A 27,317-nucleotide genomic window follows, 5' to 3' on the forward strand; every position below is an offset into this window, starting at 1 on the left:
GATACTAAAAAAAAAATGACATTTTTGCTCCTCACTACCATTTTAATAAACTTAAAAAAGTTGAGCTTATCATTAATAAAAGAGAAATAAGTGAAAGACCGTTCGAGAATATGGCGTATGTAATCAAGTAGACATCTACATATTAATATTTTCAATAATAATATCAACATATTTGATATATTAGTAAGCAGAAGATAGTAAGGCTCAAAATAAGACTGAGTTTTTAAAAACCGCAGACCATACAGATCATACTGATTTAGGGAGAACATGTCACGGAGCGCTGCTACATCTACTGATTTAGGGAGAGCATGCAAGAGAGTGCTGCTTCACTGACTGACGGTTTAGGGTTACATTGATCGATTTAGCGGCGCTCCATAACATTCTCTACTTAAATTAGTAGAGAATTAGTAGTACTTAAATGAGTAGCGGCGCTCCATAACATTCTCTACTTAAATCTAGTCTGCGTTTTTTTGAGAACTCAAACGTTTTTAAAAGCCGCAAATTTTCTTATTGTAAAATTGCGATAAAAATATGCTTAATAAAATGGCAGTTTCAATAAACTTGGCGTGATTTTCTACAGTGAACGTATAAAATATAAATATTATCTATAATTTATTTGTATTTGAATATTGGACTATTGATCTTCACAGAATGCTTGCTAGATGTGATTTTTGATGATAATTTAGAATTTACTTAGTAGAATGATGGACAACTTGCTCTCCAAGCGATTCCAATATTTCTTTCCTATAATCTTCAAAGTCACCATCGATCTCCTCCATGGTTTTATTTTCAACAACCCAGAGTTGACAATTAGTCTCCAAAATTAAACGGGCATCGTGACTTACAATAATAACACCTAAGATATAAATATGCTAAGTTTACTTAATATTCATAATAAACAAAAACCTTTAAAATTGTTTTTTTTACCTCCTTTAAAATCGTTAATAGCTTCAGCTAAAGCATCTATTGATTCTATATCTAAGTTGTTAGTCGGTTCATCCTAAAAGAATAATTTAAACCGAATCACGATTTGACTTTTAAGTCTGATATACTGCATTTAGAAGTTGATAAGAATTAAAAAAAAACATACACATTCAACGTTTAATAAAGTATTGATATCTATCGCAATTAACAAAACAAAATTTACCAAAATAATAATATCAGGTTCTCTACATGCCATGTCTGCTAAAGCAACACGTGATTTTTGACCACCTAAAATAGGAACATTTTTTCATCATTTAAGATAATTCACTAAAGTACTCTGATGAAAAAGTCCTATGGATGCTATTTAATAATAATAATAATAATAATAATAATAATAATAATAATAATATATATATATATATATATATATATATACATATATATATATATATATATATATATATATACATATATATATATATATATATATATATATATATATACATATATATATATATATATATATATATATATATATATATATATATATATATATATATATATATACATATATATATATATATATATATATATATATATATATATATATATATATATATATATATATATATATATATATATATATATATATATATATATAGACACACACACACATATATACACACATATATACACACACACACACACATGTATATATATATATGAATTTCATTCTAAAGAAAAAAGTTAAAAATCACAAAAAGTGAACTTTTGTGAAAATTGTTTAAAAAAAAATTTAGCAATTTTTTAAGATAAAGATTTTGCAATTACAAGCAGAGCAGGTAGATCTGTGTTTTTCATCATTATTAAGTAGGTCTGTGTTTTTTATCATTATTAAGTAGGTCTGTATATGATTTTCATCATTATCAAGTAGGTCTGTATATGTTTTTCATCATTATTAAGTAGGTCTGTATATGTTTTTCATCATTATCTAACGGAGGATTTATAATTAATATAGATTATGCCTGAAATAAATTATTCACATTAATCACGTTTTCTAAAGATAGAGAAGAAGATCCAAAGATTAAAACTGTTTAAAAAAACGAGGCAACCTCGTTTAGAAGCACAAAATAGAAATCATTAGGCAGAACATACCTACATGGTTAGCATACTTATATGGTTATCCCCTCCCCCCCCCCCCCCATTCAGAAATTTTTTTTTTTTCTGGTTTTAAATACAATAATATTGTTCTTTTTCTTAGCTGTTTTTAGTTATCTAATGAATACATATAAATTTTATTAATTAATATTTAATATTACTTTGTCAATATTTGTACTCGCTTGTAAATAAAAAGCCCACAAAAAAACAATAATATGTATGCAAAAAATATTTAAGTTCTTTAATTTTTTTTTAATCTCAACATGTTGGCATAGAGTCGTGGATAATAAAACATAAATAATATGAGCCGCAGCTAACAAGGTTAAGGGTCAACTCACTTAAAGAGGATAGATATTTAGTATAATGTAGCTATAACTTGATATATCAGATTTGTAGTTTTAGTATACTATACTATTTATAATAAACATTATACAAGTAGTACATTATACTAAAAAGTATTTTTTTTATGTTTTACTATTCTTTATTAAATAAAAAATATACATACCTGTTTATAATTTTATACCTATTATATGTACTAAACATTCACTATTAGGTTATACTGAATGGAAACGGTATTTTATTTCCTTATCAATATTTATTAATTAATTTCTAATTTCATTTAATTTTACCAATGAGATAAAGAAAGACTACATCATGCTGAATTATGAAAGAGTTATGACATATAAAGTTTACACTTATGAAACTTTCTGAAGAAAAGTTTAGTATTTCTTTCCACCATGCCTGATTCAAAGCAAAAAGTAGGAAATTATGTTATATAAAAAAAGTTTAACTTTTCAATTAATAAGAAATATATAAAATAAATATAAATATAAAATAAAATAGATATATATATAAAAAGAAAATTTTTTTTTAAGTATCTACTAGCAAAAGATCAAGCTTTTAATAGGTGAAATACTCAGTGTAACAAAACAATTAAAAAACTTGCAATCACACAGGATATAAGAACTCTTTGGTAAATGAACAGGTTTAAAGAGTACAATCTGAGTGATTTATTTCTGAGCACTGAGAAGAAACCCTGGGAAGAAAAAAAAAATGGACACACTTATGACACAGATGGTCATGGCTTATCTATGACCATCGTTTACTAAACAGGTTTTCACGCTTTCAAGAAAAAATATGGATATAATAATATAATATATACAGTATCGGACAAAACGAGTGGAACCAAATAATGCTAATTTAGTTTCTTTATATAAAAGTGCTGCATTTTTTCAATTTAGAGAAATAACTATGTAACTGTTTAGAGACAAAGTTCTTCAAGTTTTATTCATCACAAATTTCATTATTTGTACACGAAAATTATTAAATTAATCAAAAGTATTAAAAAAAGTTGATTTCCTTCTGGACAAAACAAGTGCAACTCGACAAAATGTTGACCAAGCTGTATTTCGCTATCAATAATTCGTGGCGAATCCTTTGTTGTCGATCACAGCCTTGCATCTTTGAGGCATAGATTCGATCAGGTGATCAATGAAACTTTGTGGAATCGCTGCCCAGGCCTTTTGGATTTGTTCAAACAGTTGATCTTTATTACAAACACCTTCACAATTAATTCTGCGGTTGAGGATCTCCCACAGGTTCTCGATAGGATTGAGATCCGGATATTGAGGCGACCAATCCATCACCGATAGTTGGTTGTCTTGAAACCTTTTCTTGACTACTTTGGCAGTGTGTTTCGGATCGTTGTCTTGCTGAAAAACCCATTTTATTGGCATATTCCATTCAGCATAAGGTAACATAACATCTTTCAGAATATTTTTATACATGAAATGGTCCATTATTCCATCGTTTCGATGTATTGGACCTAGACTGTTAGCAGAAAAACACCCCTAGACCATTACATTGCCTCCACCATGTTTCACGGTCTTATGGCAGTAACGTAAATCGAGGCGTTTTCGGGCCGGTTGACGTACACGGCAAATGGCATTGCTTTCAATGATGTTGAACTTCGATTCATCACTGAACAGGACAGTTCGCCATTTCTGCACATTCCAGTCAATATGAGATCTAGCAAACAGGAGTCTTTTCTTCTGGTTTTTTAGTGAAATCAGCTGTTTCTTTGCAGGGCGTCGAGAAAACAATCCAGCTTCAACAGCACGTCATCTGATTGTTCGGTCCGATTCAGGCAGCTCTAATTGCTTTTGTATCTCAACTGATGATATCCAGGGATCCTTTTTGACGGATCTGACGATCATAGAGTCCTCTCTAGAAGTGGTGGAACGCGGTCTTCCACCTTTGTTATCTGCTGCCGACTTCCCCGTAAAACGATATTTGGAACATAGTCTTGATACGGTCCATTTTTTCACGCGATATTTATCACAAATACTTTTTTGTGACATTCCACTTACGTAATCGCCAATAATTTTCTTTCTTAGTTCCAATCCAAGACTGTCGGGAGCCATTTTTGCATTTGAAGTCATAAAAATAATAAAAATAAATAATCACGCTTCTCAAGGCTTACCGTGTTACATTTACCTTGTGATGATACAATAATGCTCTGTGGAACACAACGTCTTGGTTGGATGTGGACTGTATTGATGTAATGAAACACTTGTTGTATTTCACTTCTTGTATTGATGTTCTTTGATAAAACACTTTAATAAAACTCACTTCGATAAACTGTCTTGATAATACTGACCGATTGACTTCTATATACTGACTGAATTACATGCCGATTTAGATGTCTCTTATATAGTAAAAAGAACCTTTGTGAACCTGTTCTGGAAGATTCTAGATGCTTCTTTTCGATGCTTCTGGAAGCTTCTGGATGCGTCTGGATGCTTCTGAATGTTTTTGGACATTTCTGGATGCTTCCAGATGCTTCTTCTGGAAACTTCTGGAAGCTTCTGCATGCTTTTTGAAATTTCTGGAAACTTCTGGATACTTCCTTTAATTATTAAAATACTTCCGTGACATTGACACGGACCAGACTTAAGAAAATGAAACAAACCAAAAAAGTTGCACTTGTTTTGTCCGCTGCAAAATGGCACTTGTCAACGAAATTCTGCCTGTGTGCTGTCACCTGTCAGCTGATTGCTCATGTCATGGCATGCTATGACTCCAGATTCCTAAACTGTTTGCTGTGGTAGTATAGTTCGTTTCGTTTTTAAGACATGTAAAATTAGGAACACTTTTTAGCATTGTTGGATGTTGGTTGCAAATGTTTTGTCCAATACTGTAAGTTTTCAAAAGTGTTTTATTTTATTGAATTTAGCAAAGATCGAAATTTCAAAGTTATTTAATCCAAGCTTAATTACTTTAAAACTTAATTATTTAAAAATTGGAAAATTGGATATTTTTCAATATCTACTAAGCAATAAAACATAAAAAAAAATTATCCATTTAAAGGATTTGAACCTTAATCCAAAGCCAATCTAACTGTTACACCTAATAAATGCTACATTTAATCAAGCTGAATGCTACACTAATGTAGCAATATTGAAAAAGTTATTAACTTTAAACTCTTGAGACGTTTTTAAATGAACCAAGGCTATCTTAACAACAGGCCTTCTAATTGCGCAACCAAACGAAAAGACTGGAGGTTGATAAAAACACTTTTTTATTCCAAAAAAAACAAAAACACAAAATAAATATATCAAATTAATTTTCTTCTCAATTAAAAAAATATTTTTTTTTCTTTATTCTAATTGCAGCTTCAATACTTTTTGTGCAGGTTCTTTTTCTTCAACATTATCTATTTTGGTTTTGTGAACAATGTATCCAGCAATATTAACACACCCCACTTTGTTTAATAGACTCTATAGATCATTCAGTATGTCAACAATCACACTCTTTTCTTCAGTTAGCTGTCGAAGACATCCATCATAAGAATGATGCTCTGAGCAGTCATAAAAGTCTGCATCAAATCTTAGTAGTAATAAAAATAGTGAATATGAATTTTCTCAACAGCTTGCTGAGCAGAAATAAAGTAGGCACCACCAGCACCCTGTCTAAATTTACAAAAGGCTTCTCCTAAAGGATCAGTTGAAAAATCACCAAGTATAATGAATTGATGATCTTGATTAGTTTCAATTAAAAACCTAGATAAGTCTATTAAACCATAATGTGTGAAATATTGCATCTGGTGTTGTCAAAGTTAAGGTTTTTATTCTATTTTTACCATTTTTTGCACATTTCTGCTACTTTTTATAAATGTTGTAACCAATTGTTTTTAGCACTTCGAATGACAGCTCGCAAAGGACCTTGCAATCTTACATCGTCAGACATTCTTCATACATTTATAATTTTCTATGCATCAATAAAAACTTGCAGAAAAACAACAGTTCATTTAACTTGCTCCTGATTTATAACTGGGTTTGTTTTCAAAGCTGTCAGGGTTTCTTCACAAAAAAAAGGTATTACTAGTTTCACATTTTGTCTTTCTACAGGCTTTGGAGATATGGCTAACTCATTTAGACGAGATAATGTAATAAGCGAGTTTAATTCTAACAATCTCAGTTTCTCAAGATCTTTCCAATTAGCAACTCCTCAGGTTCACCATCAGCTTCACCATCAGTTTCACCATCAGCAACTAACTCCTCAGCTTTACCAAATTAAATCTCTTTAGTCTTTTCGGTAAGCCAATTGTTAGGTTTTTTTTTCAGTTGGCTATTAGCCAATTGTTACGTATGTTCTTCCTTAAATGGACATAATCATGTAATAAAAACATATTTGTTTTAGTTCTCCAAGGTTTATTGGGAATGGTATCAAAAAGAGTAAAAAAATGTCTATTTCCTTGATTTTTATCACAAATTAAAGAAATAACTTTTCCACTGGATTGTTCAATAGATTCAATTACATTAGCAACAACATTGTATTGGAAATCCGAATCCAAATTAGACACTGGTACTATACTAAAAATAAATGTAGGTCCGGCAAAAAAGCATTTAACCATTACAGCAAGGAGTGTTTTGGCAAGTTTCTCTGGGTTATCCTGAGCATGATTAAAGACTTTCCACCATGAAATATGACAGTTGCTTTAATACTTCATCATATAATGCATGAACGTTGTCTGTCTTCCAAATTGTGAAATACTTTGGAAATTAAAGATACAGAATCAAGTTTATTTGCTCTTGGGGTTAATTTTGTTAAAGATTGTACACTAGGTAGCTTAAAGTCATTTCTTAAATGCTTGTATAATGCTTGAGATACAGCCATATACTCAAAGGCTTGAAGAATAATATCTGTTGAGTACAAAGGCTCTCCAACCGTGGTACTTCAAATTGCGTGGTATCGCAAATAATTTTTCTTGTAAAATTTTTTTTTTAGTCATCTCAATATTGTTTAAAAAATGAACAGCTTCAGATAAAATAGAAAATTTGTCTATTACTATTATTTGGTTCTGTGAAAGAGTTGAAATAAAACACTGTAAACCCATATGAAATGCTGTATATGTTGAATCACTTTTAATTTGAAGAAAAAAACCTGAAAGAGTATTATGAATATAAAACTTATCACATTGTTACAACGTAAAGTAGAATGAAATAAAAAGTCTTTAATTCATGAAAATATAATAATAGTAATATTGTAACAACAATGATTGCTATTATCATTATTTTGCTATTATCATTATTTTGATATATATTTTCATGAAATTAAGACTTTCTATGTAATTTTACTTAATGACATGAAAAGCAATGTTTTTCATGAAATTAAGAAGTATATATTATCATAAAAACTAGAATATATTATCATATGGGCATTTCCGAAAAATCACGGACTGAAACTCGTAAATTTTTTGTCTATTATTTTCTTAATAATAAAACTGGCAATTTCCAATTTGCTCTCATTTAATTCTAACCTATATAAATATTTTGTAAACAAAAAATGGTATACATCAATAATGTTAACAAAGAATACACAGAACAGAAAATTTTTAGTTACTAGATAAATAAACTTTAATTCCTCAAATAATATAAGTTTCAGCGCTATATATATATTTAAATGATATTTTAAATATTAGTAAAGCTTTCCAGAAAGTTACAGGATTGCACAATGTATCATAAAGTCACAGCAATCGTTTAAATGCAGTTCATAAATGATCACGCGCTGAAGTCATGAGCGGAAGTTGGGAATTTCTTAACTTCATTTAGATATTTTTAAGAAAATAAATTGCTTGTGAGTATTATAAGTGAAATATTATGCTTCTACGACTCATATTTATTATATTTTCGATGAGAAATGGTAGTCATTATTATTCTATACATTATTTCTAGCTAAAGCATAGCGTTTTGAAAATTGTTGTTTATTTTCAAACTGTAGTGATATTACGCAAAAAAATAAAATAATCAAAATATATATATTTAATTTATTCAGGTAGTCTAAAATATGATAAAAATACTTTTGTTATAAATATTTTTTAAGAAAATCATATTAGTATGAATATTGCTCTAAGTCCCAGCTTTTAATTGCTAAAACACAGAAAAATAAAAAATCACGCACAGAAATTGAAATCCCCATATAGCATCCAATATATTATTATAAAAACTAAAAGGTTAGATAATTAGTATGTTCCTCACCATGGCACTCCAGTTCCTTGAATAAAACCTTTTGATTGTAAGACATCATTACACTTGTAACTTAGAACTGGTAGTCGTTTAGTTTCAACCTTTATCAACTTATGTCACTTAATTTTAGGTTATCAGCATCATTAAAACAGTTAATTTCATTCTCTTGAATATTTCTTACTGATAAACTTGTTCAAGTTGTTTTACACGGTTTTGCTGGTGCTGTTGCAATTCAACTAAAACTAATGTTATGAAATATTATTAGAGCTATATTTGGTTGTTTCTTACCATTAATCATTATCAAATCAACGTTTTCAGGTCAATGTTTAGAGCATACCACAGTATATTTTGAATCAGGGATATTATCTCTTGAAATTGCAGTTATCCATCACAAATGTTCATCTTTGTCTTTAGTTACAATAAACATTTTTCATTCTTTTAGTCATAGCATGAACATGAACACTTTCAAGGCATAGACGAGCATGAAGTGACACTTTCGAGACATAGACGAGCATGAAGTAACACTTTCGAGGCATAGTGCATTCAAGATATGTATTTTTTTAATATTTCAGGCAACTTGCTTTAAAATTTCTGCTAAAAAATCAGCCCCCTGTCTCTCCGTTTAATTGCGCGATTGCAAAGCCTGTTATAAAGATAGCCTTGAAAGTGTTTGAACTATTGAGGTTTGAACTATTAATTGAGATGCCTCTAAATTAAAAAAATATTTTAATTTAATTTTTTAATTTTAACTGGTTTATCTTTTAATTGTTTTATTATTTGTAAAAAAAAAAAATTTTCTTCAGTTTTTGTTAGTTCATTTTTAATTTTCTCTTCAGTTTAGTTTTCGACACACTTTTAAAACGCGCAAATTATCAAAACATGCAAAGTGTTCTGGCCGAGTTGTCAAAACAAAATACTGTGTGCATGGTCATATAAGGTATGCAACCACATGCCTTTCCTGAGAAGGCTTATGTAGCAATTATTGATGGATAATATAGAGAGCTTGAACTTAGGAAATCATTGTTGGATAACATAGAGGGGAGACCTACCAAAGTTTATGTAGCCAAAAAGGTTGGGAAAAACTTAAAATAACCATACTTTTGTGACAGAAATGCGTATCTAAACTAAAGTTAAAACCATACTTGATAAAAATACTAAACAATTTATTGAAGTACAGAACCAAGTTATAAAAAAAGCATTTCACTTTTTTTATTCACTTTAATTAGCAAACAGACAAGGGGAACACTGAGTGATATCTTTTTCCGTGGAAACAACATTTATGCATGCAACCATAGTTATGCTGCATAAGTTTACACAAAAAAAAGATATAACTATAATAGATAAACATAGATAAACAGATACTTGGTCACTTCAATATTACTGACAATTTTCTGATTAATTTTTATCGTTTATCCCATTAAGGTTATGCAACAGAAAATTTTTTTTTTTTACATGTGATGTTTATTTTTTATTGTCATACGTTTTTTGTTTAAATAATTTTTCAAATTTTAAAACAAAAAGATTTTAGCATTTTTTTTGGCAAGCTTTTTGTTGTTATGTAGCCATGTAATTATAGCAATAATGTATTCTGTAATGTAATGGTATTCAGGTGTTTTCAAGGTATTCAGTTGTATTTGTAATTTTAACAGTATTTGTAATGGTATTCAGGCATTATTCAGCTGTATTCTGTAATGTAATGGTATTCAGGTGTTTTTCAGGTATTCAGTTGTATTTGTAATTTTAACAGTATTTGTTATGGTATTCAAGTATTATTCAGGTATATTCTGTAATGGTATTCGGATGTAATGGTATTCGGATATAATGGTATTCAGATACATATCATCATAGATAATAGCTATAAAGATTAAATAATTTGTTATACATATCATCAAAGTAATATATTTATATTACTAGAGCTAAATAAAAGCATTCTGAATATAAAAAACTTATTTCACTTTTAGATGATAATAGAATTTTAATTTCAACTAACCAATGGTGACACAGTGTAAAGTACAGGTGCACACATAGTACATTATGATGCATTATATACATTATATAGTCAACTGCAAATTTTTGATAAATCATAAAAAATGATTCTCTTTTTTTTGTTTGTTTGTAGCAGTATTAAATATTTATAGATATAGAGCAGTATTAAATATTTACAGATTAAAGATCAACATATAAACTACTAAGAAGAATGAACAATGTTAAAACAACATACCAGATAGATCTCGTATTTGAATAGTGTGTGCATGTCCGGCTAAACCAAATCTTCCTAAAAGTTTTCTTGAATCTTGGTAATCCATGTTAAAGTTTCTCTAGAGCCCAAAAAAACAATAAGGATTTTGAGAAATCAACTGTAAATAATTAACAATGATCCAAAAATAAATATAAAACCATATTTTGAAATAATATGAATAATAGTTTATAAAAAAATTAACAAAAATAATAATTAAATTTGTAAATAATATTAAAAATAAAAGAGCATTATTATTGCAAAAAACTTTATAATAAAATATGTATAAAATATAGTATAAAATATAAACTAATATAATAAATATTGTTATAACATAAATAAATAAAAATAAATTTCAAGTAATAAATAATAAGTAATAAAAATATAGAAATATTTTATTAAAATACACTTACTTGTAGGTATTCAACAGATGTCTCATGCAGAGTAAGCTTAAAATAAAAAAATATTTATGTACATTAAATGGTATATAATAACTAAATAAAAAAAGCATTTTTTTAAAAAGCGATTAGAAGATTACCTGGTCAGAGGAATGTTGATTATAGAATCCGATCCTCTAGTATAAAAGTAAAAAAATACGAAAATAATTTTTATAATTTTTTTTATTTAATAAGGAAAGACAATTAAGTTAAAATATTATGAGTTTTCATTATCTAATATCATTTTCAAATAAAAAAAAAATGTGTTATAATAAAAAACTGTTTTATGAAAGAACATTTAAGAGCATAATACTTTATTATTTTTTGCAGCATTTTTCTTCCTACATCTTTTATATTATTACTTTTTTTTTAATTGTTGTAACTATCATCCAATTAACTCATAAACATGGCACGAGCAAGCCTGCTGCACTGAAAAACAAGTTGAGCAAGGTACTACCAGTAACATAGTGGTAATCAAATTCAGAACTATTTACTTATAAGAGTTAGCACTCTTCCACTACATTGCTACTAAATTCATAGATTATCATAAATTATCATAATATTAAATTTATAGATTATCCTAAATTATCATTATTCAAAATCATTGATTTATTTTTACAATGAATTAAATTGTAAACAGTATCACAGGCATCTGATTTTGTAGATTTTTTAAAAGACGAGATAAAATAACAGATGAAAAAGTGATAATAAAAACAAACTTTTGGTTAAAAATAAATTTCATTTCATTTCTAACCAAAAATAAAAAATAATAAAAACAATTTAAAATTTAACTTTTTTCATTTTAAATTCATTTCTAACCTAGAGCTTTTAAACAATTTACTTTTACTTTTATCAATAAATCAAATTACCAATCTTGAATTTCTAATTAGTTCTCCTTCTACCTGCAAAAAAAAAAAAAAAAATTAAAAGTTAAAAAACTAAATGTTGTAAAATATTACAAAAAACATCTCTTTAAAAATGTGTGATAATTCATCATCACCAATTAAATACAAGTTCAATTAAAAACTCATATAATCAAAAAAACAATGCTGCAAATAAATAGTTATATCCATTAAAATAAATAAATATTTTTATAGTTAAAATAGATTAACAGAATAAAAAAAAAGAACTTTTTTATTCATTCATTTTATTCAAGACATAAATTTCCAGACATGTTATAAAAATACCAAAAGATCCGCTTACAATCGATCTAATATTTAGCAAAATTCAAGAATGAATATCAGAGATATCTCCAGGACCAACTCTTAGCAACATTACACTCAGACATTGTAGTACAATATGGTAACATAAGACTTAAACATTTGATCGTTTTTCCACCTTCAATTATGCTAAAGGTGATTACAAGAATCTAAGCTTATATATAGATAGGTAGGATAAATTAGTCACAATCCTACTCATGTCCTGTGACTGTATTCAACTATGTTACGATACATTCTTATCGATATACGAAGAAGCATGTTGGTTATATATTCCTATTAAAACACTAAATAAGCAAAAAATTAATACATCAAAATGGTTTGACTCATATACAAAAAAACTTATTCAAGATAAGCACTGAGCATGATACAAATGGTACAAAAAAACTCATTCAAGATAAGCACTGTGCATGGTACAAATTTTGTATAGTATCTTAGATGTCAAACTCAACGACAAACAGCATAAATGAGAAAAAATATGCAAAAATTTATTTAAGCATACAAAGAATAAGAAAATACAATTTGAATTGTTATTAATTAATAAGATAAAAAAAAATCTAAAAACTGCTTTTTGTTTGTTAAATCGAAACAAAAATGAAAATTGAGTGTTAAAAGGTTCGTTACAAAGCAAACACAACAATTTACACACCAACAAAAAGACAATAGCTAAAATATTGAACAAACACTTTCAATCAGTCTTCAAAAATAATATAAATAATGAACTTCCTGAATTTGAGAATTGTTCATTAAGTCAAACAAACAATAATGCAGATCTTTTTTGTGAAACACAATATTACAGAAATTAGAAAATTATCACAAATATTCACAAATAAATATTCACAAATCAATTGATGATGTAAGTCCAAAACGTTTTAAAGAACTGTGCAACATCATTTTGTATTCCACTAAAAATAACTTTTATGAAAAGTTTTAATTCAAGTTCACCAAGGCAATGGAGCCAAGGTCACGCTACTACACTAAAGTGGTAGTTAACTTACAAGAAATTACAGGTCAATTTCACTCACATAAGTCAAATTAATTAATCCATGATGAAACATCTAATAATCGCATCATGGTTTTTTGCCAAAAAAGAGTTGTGTCTAGTATAAGATTTACATAACAAACATCCCGTCGACATTCTATTTACTGATTTTGCAAAAGTATTCGACACTGTATCGCAAGAACATGTTATCCATAAAATTAAATCTTACATCTTATCCATGTTATCCATAAAATTAAATGTTATCTTACATGTTATCCATAAAATTAAATCGTTTTAATATAAATTTGCTGCATGGATAAAATCATTCTTAAGTAACAGACAACAACGAATAGTACTTGGTGAAAACCAGTCTGATGGAATCCAATTAAAAGTAGTGTAATCCAAGAATTAGTAAATGAACCGCTTTGATTTATAATATTTATAAATGACATTCCTTTTCAACTTTTTTACATAACAAAAATATACACCAATTATAGTAAGACTCCACTGGACAAAATCACTAAAAAATGAATTACAAAATGATATATATATATATATATATATATATATATATATATATATATATATATATATATATATATATATATATATATATATATATATATATATATATAATATAGACAAATGATGTCACGTATGGAAGTTTAAACTTAATGTAAGTAAATGTAAAAAATTGCAATTTGCTAAGTATAATTAATAAAAGATAATCTATCTTTTATCAGAATGCTAGGTTTCATTAAACACACTTTTGAATTCTACATCTCTAAACCTAACACCATTGCTAAAATATTGTATAAAATCTTTTTTCCCTTTTCAAATATGCAGCACCAATCTGGAATTTATCAAAGAATTACAATATATCAGCTCTAGAAAAAGTTCAGAGAAGAGCAACTCGAACAAGAAGCCTCTTACATCTAAGTAATGAATTACAACTAAAAAACTTTAATATTTTAACACTAGAAACTTGTAGGTTAAGAGGAGATTTAATTAAGTGCATAAAAATTATCCACAATATAATACAAGTTAAATGGTGTACATCTGCATCAAAAATAATAATAAAACCTGAAGAGTTATTGGAACAATCTGCACACAGAAGAAATCCCATTCAATGGAATTACTAAAATAATGTTGTTCATTAAAAAAGAACTTTTTAATAGAATAGCCACCTTATAAAATCGTCTTCATCTATCATGTTATTTACATCAGTGGAAGTATTTAAAAAAGGATTAGATGAATATATTAAAAGCGAATACTAAGTCCCCGGCTGATATAAAGTGTTTGATAACACACTCTTGTTTAACATTATTATCATTGAAAATTAAATTTTTTTTATAAATTATTTTAATTGTTATTGTGTTAAACTTCAGCAATAAATAGTTATTATTTTCATTAAAATATATTAGATATTTAAAATAAAAACAAAACATATCAAATACATAAAATAATTTATTAATAAATATTTAAAGAAATATTTATTAATAAATTACTCAATAATTTTTCTAAATAAACATCTTATACCAAATTAAGTTGGCTTGTTAACAGTTTTAGTATAGTACTTTTTCCAACTCCATTTGGTCCCACAATGGCAACTATATAATAAAACGATAAATTTTAAAAAATTGCTATTAATTTTATTTTATCAATTTTAATTATACAATTATAAAAAATCATATTACTCCTTGAACTCATATCAAGACCAAACTCAATATTTTTAAACAATAATGGTTGACCTTCATACCCAAATGACGCATCTATATAAAAATAATTAGGAAATAAAAAAACAATTGTCTTACACAACCAAATACTCAAATTATTAATTATGTAGTAATAAAAAAATTTAAATGAAAATCAAAAAAAGGGATTGCTATACATTTTTTTAATTTTATAAATAAATTCTTTTTTTCAGCAATAATGCTGGGAATACACATTAAAAAAAAACACAGTACAAACATTTAAAGGATCATTAAATCAACAAAAAGGTTGCACAACCATAACTACTACAGTACAACTTTAACACATGCTTTAAATCTATTATACATTTTGTTGTCTTTCTATTAACAGCTCACAGAAAAATAAATAAATACAAAATAACAAAAAAAAAGTTTTTAATATATATGAGAACAGGTTATTTTTTTAGTATATATACAAACAGGTTATTTTTCTTTACAGATTATTAATTTTTATTACAATTACTCTGTTACTGTTCAACTCTAGCCATCCAACAATAGTAAAGAAATATAGATTAAATAAAGATTTAAAAAAAAAAAAGTTTCAAAACATAATTAAAAACTAAATATTTACTTTTTAATCCTAAGATTGGTGGATTTAAAGGAGGTGGACTTTTGAATGTAAACTTTACTTTATACTCTTTAGGTCGGAAGAGTAACTCTGCTTGTTGAGTGGATGCCTTAAAACAAAAAATATTTAAAACAATTTACTAGGATTGTAAAAACAAGAATAACAAGTTATGAATTAAATATGTAAATATAATATCTAATATAATCTAAATTTAAAAAATCAATTTAATATAATAGATACTCTAATATATCATCATAATCTAATATGTCATCGTAAGTATTTTTTCTATTTTTTTTTTTTTTTTGTATTTTGTATTTTTTCCTTCTAGCACACTATTTCACATTAGACTGAGAAAAGTACTAGTTCTGACTTGTATTTTAACTTATTTTTATTTTTAAATAAGTTAGGAAATAAATTCCAATAGTTTTTCATAACCATATAAATTTTGGATCATTATCTGATATACAAGATTTAAACCTGCGCAAAATATAGTATTTATTTTTAAAGGCCACCACATTAAAATGGGTGTGGCAGTGGAAGCAACTTATTTTTCTATTATGTAAGAATCAAAATGAGGACAATAGTATAAAAAACTAAAATTACAAATAGAATAAAATTAAAATGAAAACCATGCAATAAAAATGCAAAGAAAAATTATTAGATATTTAATAACACTATAACAATTATTATGAGATAAATATGACACTCACCACTTTTTTAATATAAAAATATATACAAAAAATATCTTATAAAATTATGTATATTACTTTTAAACCAATTTCAATTAAAAACTAAATAGTTTTTAATGACACAATGACATATGAACAGCAATATAAAAATATAAAGCAAAGAAGAATCTTGCAGGGGGTAAAGAAAATTTGTTTCCTAAATAAGCTATTCTCTAGAAACAAAGTTCTATAAATTGAAAAAAAATTTCAGCTTAAAATAATTTGATTAAATTAAACCTCTTCTAATTCTTTTTTTGACATATTTTTTTCTTTTTTCCGACTTGTTGTGACTTTAGCTTGAGCTTCCTAGAAATTTATAAGTAAAAGTACTTAAAATAATTAATATATAAATATTATTTATATACAATATAAAATAAAATATTATAGCATAAACCACCCCCTTTATATTATAATACTAAACTTTATATGTAAAATAAAATGCATTATACTAATTGTTAAAACTGTTGTAAAGTATAATCAATTAATTACAATTATTTTTTATAACTATTTTAAACTATATGCATACAATTATTAATTATATTTATAGCAAATTATAACACAATAATTATAACTATTAACAGGATTTGGTTGGTAAAAAAGTTTAATAAGAAAATCATAATAGGATTAAACAAAGTTCTGCACATATCAACTAACAGCTAAAGTGGGGCAGAGGAGTTTTTTTCACATTTATATTCAAAATTTACTAAAAATAAGTGTGAATCAGATAGTATAATTTTAAAGAAAAAAAAATTTATTTATAAAAAAAAAAAATTTTTTTTTATTTTTTTTTTTTTTTAAATATAAAAAAAAAAATTAAAAAAAAAAAATAATAATAAAACATGACTAGAATAAAAATCAAAACCTTAAGGAAAAAGTTACAAGAGAAAACAAATAAAGTAATATTATGTACTTTTATTGTCTATATATATATATATATATATATATATATATATATATATATATATATATATATATATATATATATATATATATATATATATATATATATATATATATATATATATATATATATATATATATATATATAATATATATATATATATATATATATATATATATATATATATATATATATATAATATATATATACATATATATATATATATATATATATATATATATATATATATATATATATATACATTTTTTTGTATATTTTTTATTTGTATATATTGACTATGTACTTGTAAACTATTATATAACTTTTAGTTTTCAAAATTTTTCAAACAGAAAATAAAACACTGCTGGTCTTGATTGATTATGTGAATATTTGAAAATCTAAAAAAAGAGTTTTATTGTCTCAGGACAATCACATCTTTTTAAAGAAATAATAATTTTAATATTAAACAACTCACTGCCCTCTCTCAGATTGCAATATGTTTTGATTTGCTGGATGTTTCCTTTTAATCTTTTTAATATTAAAATCATGACTGTGATAATTAAATGGTAAATCATGTTAGTAAACCAAGGATGTCTTAACTCATAAAGCATTGGTCACACAGAGATGTCTGACCTAATGAGACATTAGTCACACAGTGATGTCTGAACTGAGAAAAGTTCCAGTTTTGATCAACATCACCAGTTAATGTCAGCATAATTTGCTTGGTTGTCAAACTGCCTAGAAATCATTAATTTTGAACTTCAAAATAATGGTAAAAAAGTCTTATTTAGTAACAAATTTTGCATGTTTGATAGTGATGGTATCAAGTACTTAAAACACTTAAAATTTTGCATGTTTGATAGTGATGGTATCAAGAAATTTTGCATGTTTGATAGTGATGGTATCAAGTACTTAAAACATCTTAAAGGTGAATGTCACTTGTACACTTACTGTTGTTCATTGTTTCATCTCATCTCGGATAACTTTCTTCCTCCACCAATTTCTCTGTTCCAAAGAAAAAATGAGTTTGAATGCAATGATGCAAAGAACAACTTAGCAAACCTCTTTTTAAACTTATCACTTAACAATACAATTTCGCCATTAACAGTTACAAAAAAGATTCCTAAAAGATTGCCTTTATTATGAAAACTTATGTCCAAGAATTCAAATTTCTTTACCAAAAAGAATATTTCAACAATAAGTTCTATTATAAATGTGTGATGGAATGTGTTATTGATAACCCTTTTTAGGTAATGAAAATTCAGATTTGCTTTTTTTGAAAAAAAAAAAGCTAACAATTAGTTATAAACAGCTCATAAAAATTTTTTAAATTAATGTAAAATAATTTTATTAAACTTTTAAAATACTTTAAATTTAATGTTACATTTCTCTAACTTATTTTAAAAAATCTGAAAAAACTTACTGCAACTTTTGATGACTTTCCTGAGGCTTTTAAAGCTTTTATTTGCTTCTCCTTTAAATAAATAAAAAAGTTTGAAAATTGATTTAAAACAAATTTGATAAGTAATTTTTTGCTCAAAAACAAAAGAAATTAACCAAAAAAACTTTTAAAAACTTAAAAATAATTAATCCTCTATTATTTAAATAAAATTATCCAAGTAATAAAATAATATTTCCTACTTCTATTGCTTTTTTTGATACAAAATAGTCAAATTATAAGAAAGATATAAAAGAAAATTTAGAGGTGCATCTAATGTACAAAGGTGGATTAATCCATATTAATATGCCCTTTATTTAAAGTTTCCAAGAAAAGTAAAAGAAAAAAAGATTTATTAATGACTAAATTAAACAACATTTGAAAATGTAGTAAAATTTGATCCTAAACCTTCTTTCTTTGACCATAACTTCTTTTGTATACGTGGTTAAGCAAGAACAAATCATGTTTTTTTACAGTTTTGAACTTAAGGCAAAACTACGCAAAAAAAAGTTTGGTGAACACATTCCCTGGGATTTCATACAAATATTGGCTGAGGACTTAGGACATCCACATTAGATTCAGGGTTGTAGCAGTATAAACTTTTTAAAATCACAAACCATTTTTTTCAGTATTCTTTTTTATTCTAAAAAGTTAAAGCTGTCACCCAAAACTGTAAAATTTACTCAAAAATGCTGATCTCAAAAAGCAATGAATATTCAGAAATGAATATTTGGAGATGCGGATATTACTAAATACTAAAAAACAATAACTTGATATGCAGGCTATAAATACTTCAAAACAGAAATACAAACTTGTTTTTCATATGCTTTTTCATGTTCTCTAAGTTTTTGTTTATACATCTTTTTGAATGATGCTAAAAATAAAATTATTAAAAACATATAGATAGAACATTATAGAATATAAGTAAATAAAGACTTAAATAGACATATCAATATAAATAAAGATAAGATTATAATAATAATAATAATAAATAAATAATAATATTTCAATAATATTTAAAAACTATTCTAAAAAATATTAAAACAAAAACTTTACACAAAATTTCAAAAATCTTACAGTAATTTCCTTTATAATAGAACAGCTTTTGTTGATCTATAAATGTATAACAAAAAAAAATTTCATAAAAAAAATAAAAGCACATTAGTTTATCATATTCAAAAATCAAAAAGAAAAAGTAAACAAATAAACAAATATGTATTCTGTTTGTTATTTGTCATTAGTAAAAAGAATACTAGAACATTAAAAGTTTACAGGTTTCTCTAGTGACATTTAAAGAAGCTTCTTAGAACTTCAAGATTTACCAAATGAGTGAGAAAAACTTGCCTAAAGCAGAACAGTTGGATGAAAAATGAATTTTATTTCATATTGAAAAAATCATGGTTTTGTCGATAAAAGTTGCATTATTTAAATAAGTTGTATACCTAGGACAAAGATAATAATACTTAAAGAAAAAATTGTATTATGTTTTTTAAGAAAAGCAATTTGAGTATGAACTTGTTTTGACTAGATTTTGATATTAGTTTAAATTTTATCAATTAAATATATAGGTCTGACTTTCTTCATGAAGTACACTTGCTGATATGCTGGTATAAGATATTTACATTTCTCTTTCTTTAAATTTTCTTTTTAAGAATGTTTTCCATATTTCTAATACTAGCACCATCAGTTTTACGTGCATACTAGCATCACCAGTTTTAAGTGCATACTAGCATCATCAGTTTTAAGTGCATACTAGCATCATCAGTTTTAAGTGCATACAGAAGTTAATGTTGATTTGAATAGGTTTTTCTATAGTTAGCATTAAAAGCTGATAAAAAACGGCCATAATTGCATATGTATAAAATAATATAAGCCTAGAAGTTTGAACCTTGTCCAAACTTTACAATCTAGTAAACATAGCTCAAACAAACTATTTTTCTTTTGCCAAGAGATTACCTTCCAACAAGACTACAAGCAACCATCACATACGTTCTCACTTACTAGAAAGAAAAAAGTTACAAGGTTACAGTAAACGTAACCTTGCCAGTAACGTAACCTTAATGTAGCAAGGTTACATGTAACGTAAACATACAAGATAAAGACTCTGACTAACTCGGAAACAAAAAGAGAGTTAAAAATGACAACACTGATGAAAGAAGATTTAAAAACTGTAAATTGTATGAGTCAGAAAAACATAAAGAGGAGAGACAATTACAAAGAATATGTATTTGAAGAAAAAGACAAATAAAAGTTTTTTGAGCATAAAAACATTTAGAGTAAAAAAACTTCACTTAGCTACACAATGTCATGTGAAATTGTATAGGCAACAAGATACTACATCTAGCTTGAGCAATGACTATGGTAGTATTTGTAGAAAAGATAAAGAGATAAGCAACATTGAGTACATGGGACAGAGGTTCAAGTTTAGCAGTTGGAGCAAGCTCAACAACATTTTCAATGTAATTTTGGACAATTTTTGAATGTCTAAATGAGAGGACCTCATTAGAAGAGCCAATTCAAATATGAAAAAAGTGTTCCATACGAGAACGAACAAAAGATTTATAAAGGCAGAACAATAAAAAGTGGCAATGCTAGCAGATGATAAACTTGTAATTGATTGTATATACTGTTCCCATAAAAGGTCAGAAGTAAATGATAATCTGAAAAGAGGTAAAGTAGGAAACTTAGTAAGAGTGTTGATTTTTAGTATAAGTATTTATATATTTATACTAAAAATATATATTTATATATTTTTTTCTTTTAAATACATAAAAATAAATATTTATATATTTATAACAATATTGTGATAATTATTACAGTAAAGAGTCTTTCCTTCACTATTTTTATTTAATACACAATAGAACTTTTCTGTTATTACAGTTAACAAATCAGCAGTAGAACAATAAGATCTAAATCCATACTGATTGTTAGAGTAAGTTATTGGAATCAAAATAAAATATTCAGTAAAAGTAAAAAACTCAAAAATCTTGAATAGTAAGAAGACTAATTGGTTGGATGGATAAGAACCAATCGAATCCATTTTTAGAACAATTTCTAGAGTTTTAAAATTGAATTAGGAACATATGTAACAAGAACCATGGATACTACTTTACACCAGGCAGGAAAACAAGATTCAGTTAAGCACTTAATAAATAGATTAGATAGTATTTAAAAGAGTGCTAAAGAACACTTTGGTAAGACCTTTGTGATAGGAATGTTTTCAGAAAGATACTTAAATACACCTTGGTCAACAAGATGTGCAACTATTAAATTATTTCCTGCCTGAGATTTTCAATGATAATAAATTTATTAAATAAATTTTTTCTCATATATATATGTAAGAAAAAAGCTACAGAATTAGATCTCTTCTGTTGAAGAAGAGGTAATGAAAAGAAGCTGACAGAAATATCTTCTGGTGCAGACATAAGATAGTAACTTCTTTTGTTGCTTAAAAAACTGTATGATTGTAAACCCCAAATTTTTTAGTAGCTTTAAAAGTTTAATTTTGTCGCACGAACACCAACTATCCAAATTTAGTTTACCAATATCAATGCTCTAAGAAAAACTATTATTCATTAAGACCCTAACAATCCAATAACTTCCTTCGCTTTTTTTTTTTTTTGTTTTTGCAATTTTAAACTTAAGTTATGTTCAGAGTAAACTTCTGTTTTCAATAAATAACTTAAAAACATAAAAACAATACCTAAATGTATAATATCTGTACATAAATTATCAAGGAAGTGTTGATCATGAGAAACAACAAGAAGAGTCTTTTTCCATTGCTGCAAATAACTATATTCCAAAACATAATATAAAAAAAACTATTAGTAACAAATTCGCCATTACTGTTAGAATCAAAAAACATGTTAAAATTTAAGTGGTAATATGAATGTAGATGGTAAGAAGGAATAACATTTTTTGCACTTGGGTAGGAAAAAAATGCAAGAAAAAAAGATGGTTGGAATAAATATAAAAACAAGACAATGATATATCAACACTCAGAATTAGGAAAAATGAAAACTGTTAGAGGTCAGCATTAGGTCGGCAAAAAAAATTTGACACAAAAAGATTACCATAAAACATAGAAACAAGGTCAGCAAGAAATTGCCGACCTCAAACACTTTTAGGTTAGCATTGCCGAATGCTGACCATAATTCTGAAGGCTGATATATATATATATATATACATATATGTTACAAATATTAAAAGATTAATTTATTATGTATTTATTTGTCAAAGTTGAATAGAAATTTATTTTATCCCTGTAAGCTATGTTGTTGTTGTTTTTTTGTTGTTTTTTTTAATTAGGAATGCCCACATGAACAATTTATACAAAAAGAAAAGTACATGCATCTAATGTTAATGAGGATAATTACAGTGAAAGAACATAAATTAATAAATGAGTTTGGTTAGGGCAGGGTCAAAGTTAGGGTTAGAGTTATATTTTAAATTATAAGTACTTTATTTTTAAGTATTTTTATATTTCTTAAAATTAAAATATTAAATATCAAATAAAATAATTTTCAAAAAATTAATAGGTATATATAACATATATAGATAAAAATAGACAAAAAAAATAAATGAATCGCTATTGCTAAATATCATACTATGCAACAGACTATGCAATAAAATAAAAATTGAAACAAAAAATTATATTAATAACCAAACAACTCACTTATCAAGCCAAATAACAGCATTTAAGTCCAAATGATTAGTTGGCTCATCAAGTAATAACAATGTTGGTTCAACAAAGAGTGCTCTAAATATTTAATTCAATTCAATACTAAAACATGCTATTAACAGAATCACAAAAAAAAATCCAGTTTCATTTTTCATATTACATGCAAATGATACATTTTAGTCCAGGATGGTATCTCATATCTTAAGGAGGCAACTCATTTAAATGACATTAGTTTGTTATACGAAATAAGAAATATGGTTTTTCCCTAATCATCAAATATATCATTAAATAAAGAGTGTCAGGCCTACCCACCCAGACAATTTTCTATTTGGACAGATACAGGACATTTGCTGAATAGTATATCTGAGACACCTCGTTTCAAATCATTTCTACTTTAATGTTTAAACTTCACTCTTGAATACTAAAAAAATCAATATTTTCACTTTTTAAGTGTCAATAAAGCAACCATGACTTGGTCTAATTATTTTTATGTAAGTCACAACATACGCACAAAAAATAAAACTTTTTTATTACTACAGTTGTTGACTTCATAAAGTTCTTATAAACCTATGTGTAATGATTCATATTGTAAACTTAAATATAAAATAATAATACTACTTCATCTAATTTTAGTAAAATAAATGTCAACTCAAATATTATCATTATAGCAAAAACAAATAAAAATTACACCTTGCTAATGACACTCTCATTCTCCAACCACCGGAAAAATTTTTGGTTGGTCGAGATTGCATTTCTGTTGTAAATCCTAAACCCTGAAAAATAGAAACTATGAAGACTAAAGAATATTTCAAATGGAAATTTAAAATTAAAAATTTTGTTCACATTAAAAATATCCAAAAGTCAAAAGTATGATCAACAAACAACATTTAAGAATTATTTAATTAAAAACAAAGTGAATTAGTTTATTAATGAATAAATGTATATAATAAAAATTTATATTAATATATTATTAGGGACTTATAAAAGAAAAAAAAAACAACCAAAAAACAAACAAAAAATATGAAAAAAAGACATACCGATAAAATACGACGTGCTCTAGATTCAGCTTTGTCCGCACCAATAGCATCTAGCTCTACATAAACCTATCAGAAACAATTTTAAAAACTAATAAGTATTGCAAAAATAAAATTTAAACAGTTTAAAATAAAATGAATAGATTACCTCCTTTAACCGAAGGTTTGCAGCATCGCTCACTTTTTCATTTTTTGAATTTATTGTTTCTAACAAATGTTTTTCCTTTAAAAAAATAGACAAAATTAAAATAAAAAATTTCTACAAAACTACAAAATCTACAAATAATAAGCCCAAAAATAAGTTGAATTTTAAAAGAAAAAAATTATAGATATAATGTATATTATAATATTACTAAAGTTACAAAAATTTACTTAATTTAAAGTTTAATAAATAACACTAAAAATGAAAATTAAAAAATTCCTGAGAAAAAACCTAAAGCATTTTTCTCTTAAATGGTTTTATAGTTGGTTTTAATGCTACTCAAAATAATACTTTTTTATTTATAATTTATTATCATTTTATTTTTGTTTTTATAAATTTAGATTTATTGATATCATGTTGTTTTAAAAAAAAAATACTAATTCACTCTCAACAAGGCTGCAAGCAACCATTTTTAAGTAAGGAGTTACAAGAAAACAAAAAATAGTGTTAATGAATAAGAAAAGAGTTGCCAGAAATCTTGAAAAATTGAAGACTGTATGAGTCAGGAAAACATAAAGATGGGAGAGAGTTCTAAGGCATTAAAGTGCAGAGAAAAAACTAGATAAATGTTTTTAGAGCATGAAGGGTACAGTAAAAGGATGGTACTTTTCTAAATGTTGAGTCAAGCGAGCATGAGTTATGGTAGATGGAGCTTTAGATGATACCTTGTTTGAGCAGTGAATATGATATTATTTGTGGAAAAGAGAAAGACAACAACCTTACGATGATGGGAGAGGGGTTTAAGCTTGACAGATAGAGCAGGTCCAACTAGATTTACAATGTGTTTTTGGACATTGTCAAGAAAACAAAGAGCATCATTAAAAAAACCAGCCAAAATATGAGGGCAGTATTTCATACAAGAATACATAAAACTGGTAGTGAATGGAATCAAGAGTAAGATAATGGCGAGCATGATAAAGAGATGCAACCTTAATAAAAACTAACTTTGCTATCAATATTATATGTATTGCAATAATGTTTGCAATAAATAACTGAGCTTTGTTCTTTTTTTTTATTGAAAATTACAGAAGTTTGTTTGCCTTTGTGCCAGCAACTTCAATGTTGTTAGAGCTAAGCCATTCAGTGTGATGAGCAGTTAAGTCACCACTAACAACAATATTGGCAGAGCATAAAGATAAAAGGGTCAATTTTATCAGAAATTATATTTAAAGCTGATTTCCTGACAAATAGGCAAACTGTTGCGTAAGTATACAAGCAAGCCAACATTGCAACTATCGAAGTTTTTGTGAATCAAAAGATCATAACCATCAATACTTAAAACCCAAAGAAGAAACAGCTGAATTTAAATTAGTCTCACAATGAGCAAGCAAGTCTGGTAAATTTTGCAAGAGTTAAGATTCAACTGATAGAAAGTTACTTTGAAGACCATGAATACTTGTAAGAGGTATATTGAAGCAGGTGGCTTTTTATGTTAAAAGAGATCCCCAAGTGCCAAGACAAGTTGTGTTCATATCAAAGAAAATGTTTAAAAAGGCATTTGGGCCAAATTTTTTGGTTTAAAACTTAATAATATATACATATCAATAAAATAAAATAGTCGTTTTAGTTGAGGCTTGCCGTCTCCATATTTTTTTGGTTCTCCGAGTCTGTATAATGTTAGCCGCAATCTACAGACTTAATAATTTATTTCATGCATAATAGTTTCAGTATATGACGTCATTGAATTTTTATTTTCAAGATATCGTATAATTTTTTCTACCGCAAATATAACTTTTTACTAAATCTCAAAAAAATTTTGTGGTACAATTATAAATAAATTAATATTTATGGTTTTGGTATTTGAGCAGCACAACTTGTTTTTAACAATTGTAAGTATCGTTATCAAGATTTTTATATAAAAATATGTAAATTATTTTATATTGAATTTATTTTTTAAATTTATTTATTTCTTCCTTTATCTACTTGAAGTTTTTAAGGTGACAAAATTGCAATGACTTGGATGAAAATAAAAAAAATGGTGTAGCATAACATGGTTTGTCAATTTTAAAATTGAGTTTTTAATATTAAACTATTTTTCTGGTAGTTTTTTAACTTATGTTTAGAGACAGGTTTTAATAAGACACGCTTTAAGAATACATCATGAATTAAGAAATGTGAAATACACAAATTCTATAAAAGTGCTCTATGATGATTTGACAACTTAAATAACTGTCATGAATTATTACCAAAATTATTGCATTAAATAATAGTAAGCTGTCGAGATTTTATGCAAGATATAAATTGTATAAAAAAAGGCACAAAAATAAATACTTCACGTTTTTATTGAATTGTAAGTTTTTATTTGAACTTTAAAATTACAATTTGCGCTGTTATTGGGTGACATAGTAATGTTAACATGTCACATTCTCATATATCTTTTCATCTATTACTCTCAGATCCAATAACTGCAGCTTTATGTAAAAAGACAATTGGTATATATAACTGTAACGAGACTGTAAGAATCTGTTCTTTAAACTTTGATGGTTCATGTTTTGGCATTTCAAAATAACAAACAACGTAAAGAATCATTCAA

The 27,317-nt window shown here is 26.2% G+C and overlaps 1 protein-coding gene across 1 annotated transcript in view; it reads right to left on the bottom strand.

Moving 5' to 3' along the window:
• Positions 1-539: 539 nt before the first annotated feature.
• Positions 540-27,317, bottom strand: part of LOC100205442 (ATP-binding cassette sub-family F member 1) — a 36,247-nt gene continuing 9,469 nt past the window's right edge. Inside the window, exons 8-26 of the mRNA XM_065790421.1 lie at positions 24,731-24,805; positions 24,586-24,651; positions 24,239-24,321; positions 23,543-23,626; positions 22,571-22,659; positions 19,945-19,980; positions 19,680-19,741; positions 18,853-18,903; positions 16,766-16,834; positions 15,804-15,909; positions 15,179-15,253; positions 15,021-15,091; positions 12,152-12,184; positions 11,384-11,419; positions 11,259-11,294; positions 10,831-10,927; positions 1,148-1,212; positions 928-1,000; positions 540-856 (exon numbers count right to left, since the gene is read on the bottom strand). Coding sequence (XP_065646493.1) covers positions 690-856; positions 928-1,000; positions 1,148-1,212; positions 10,831-10,927; positions 11,259-11,294; positions 11,384-11,419; positions 12,152-12,184; positions 15,021-15,091; positions 15,179-15,253; positions 15,804-15,909; positions 16,766-16,834; positions 18,853-18,903; positions 19,680-19,741; positions 19,945-19,980; positions 22,571-22,659; positions 23,543-23,626; positions 24,239-24,321; positions 24,586-24,651; positions 24,731-24,805 — 1,374 coding nt within the window. The 3' untranslated portion in view covers positions 540-689. The remainder of the gene's footprint in view (positions 857-927; positions 1,001-1,147; positions 1,213-10,830; positions 10,928-11,258; positions 11,295-11,383; positions 11,420-12,151; positions 12,185-15,020; positions 15,092-15,178; positions 15,254-15,803; positions 15,910-16,765; positions 16,835-18,852; positions 18,904-19,679; positions 19,742-19,944; positions 19,981-22,570; positions 22,660-23,542; positions 23,627-24,238; positions 24,322-24,585; positions 24,652-24,730; positions 24,806-27,317) is intronic.

Source organism: Hydra vulgaris, chromosome 02 (genome assembly GCF_038396675.1).
Source record: "Hydra vulgaris chromosome 02, alternate assembly HydraT2T_AEP".
In the NCBI taxonomy this organism is placed as follows: Eukaryota; Metazoa; Cnidaria; class Hydrozoa; order Anthoathecata; family Hydridae; genus Hydra; species Hydra vulgaris.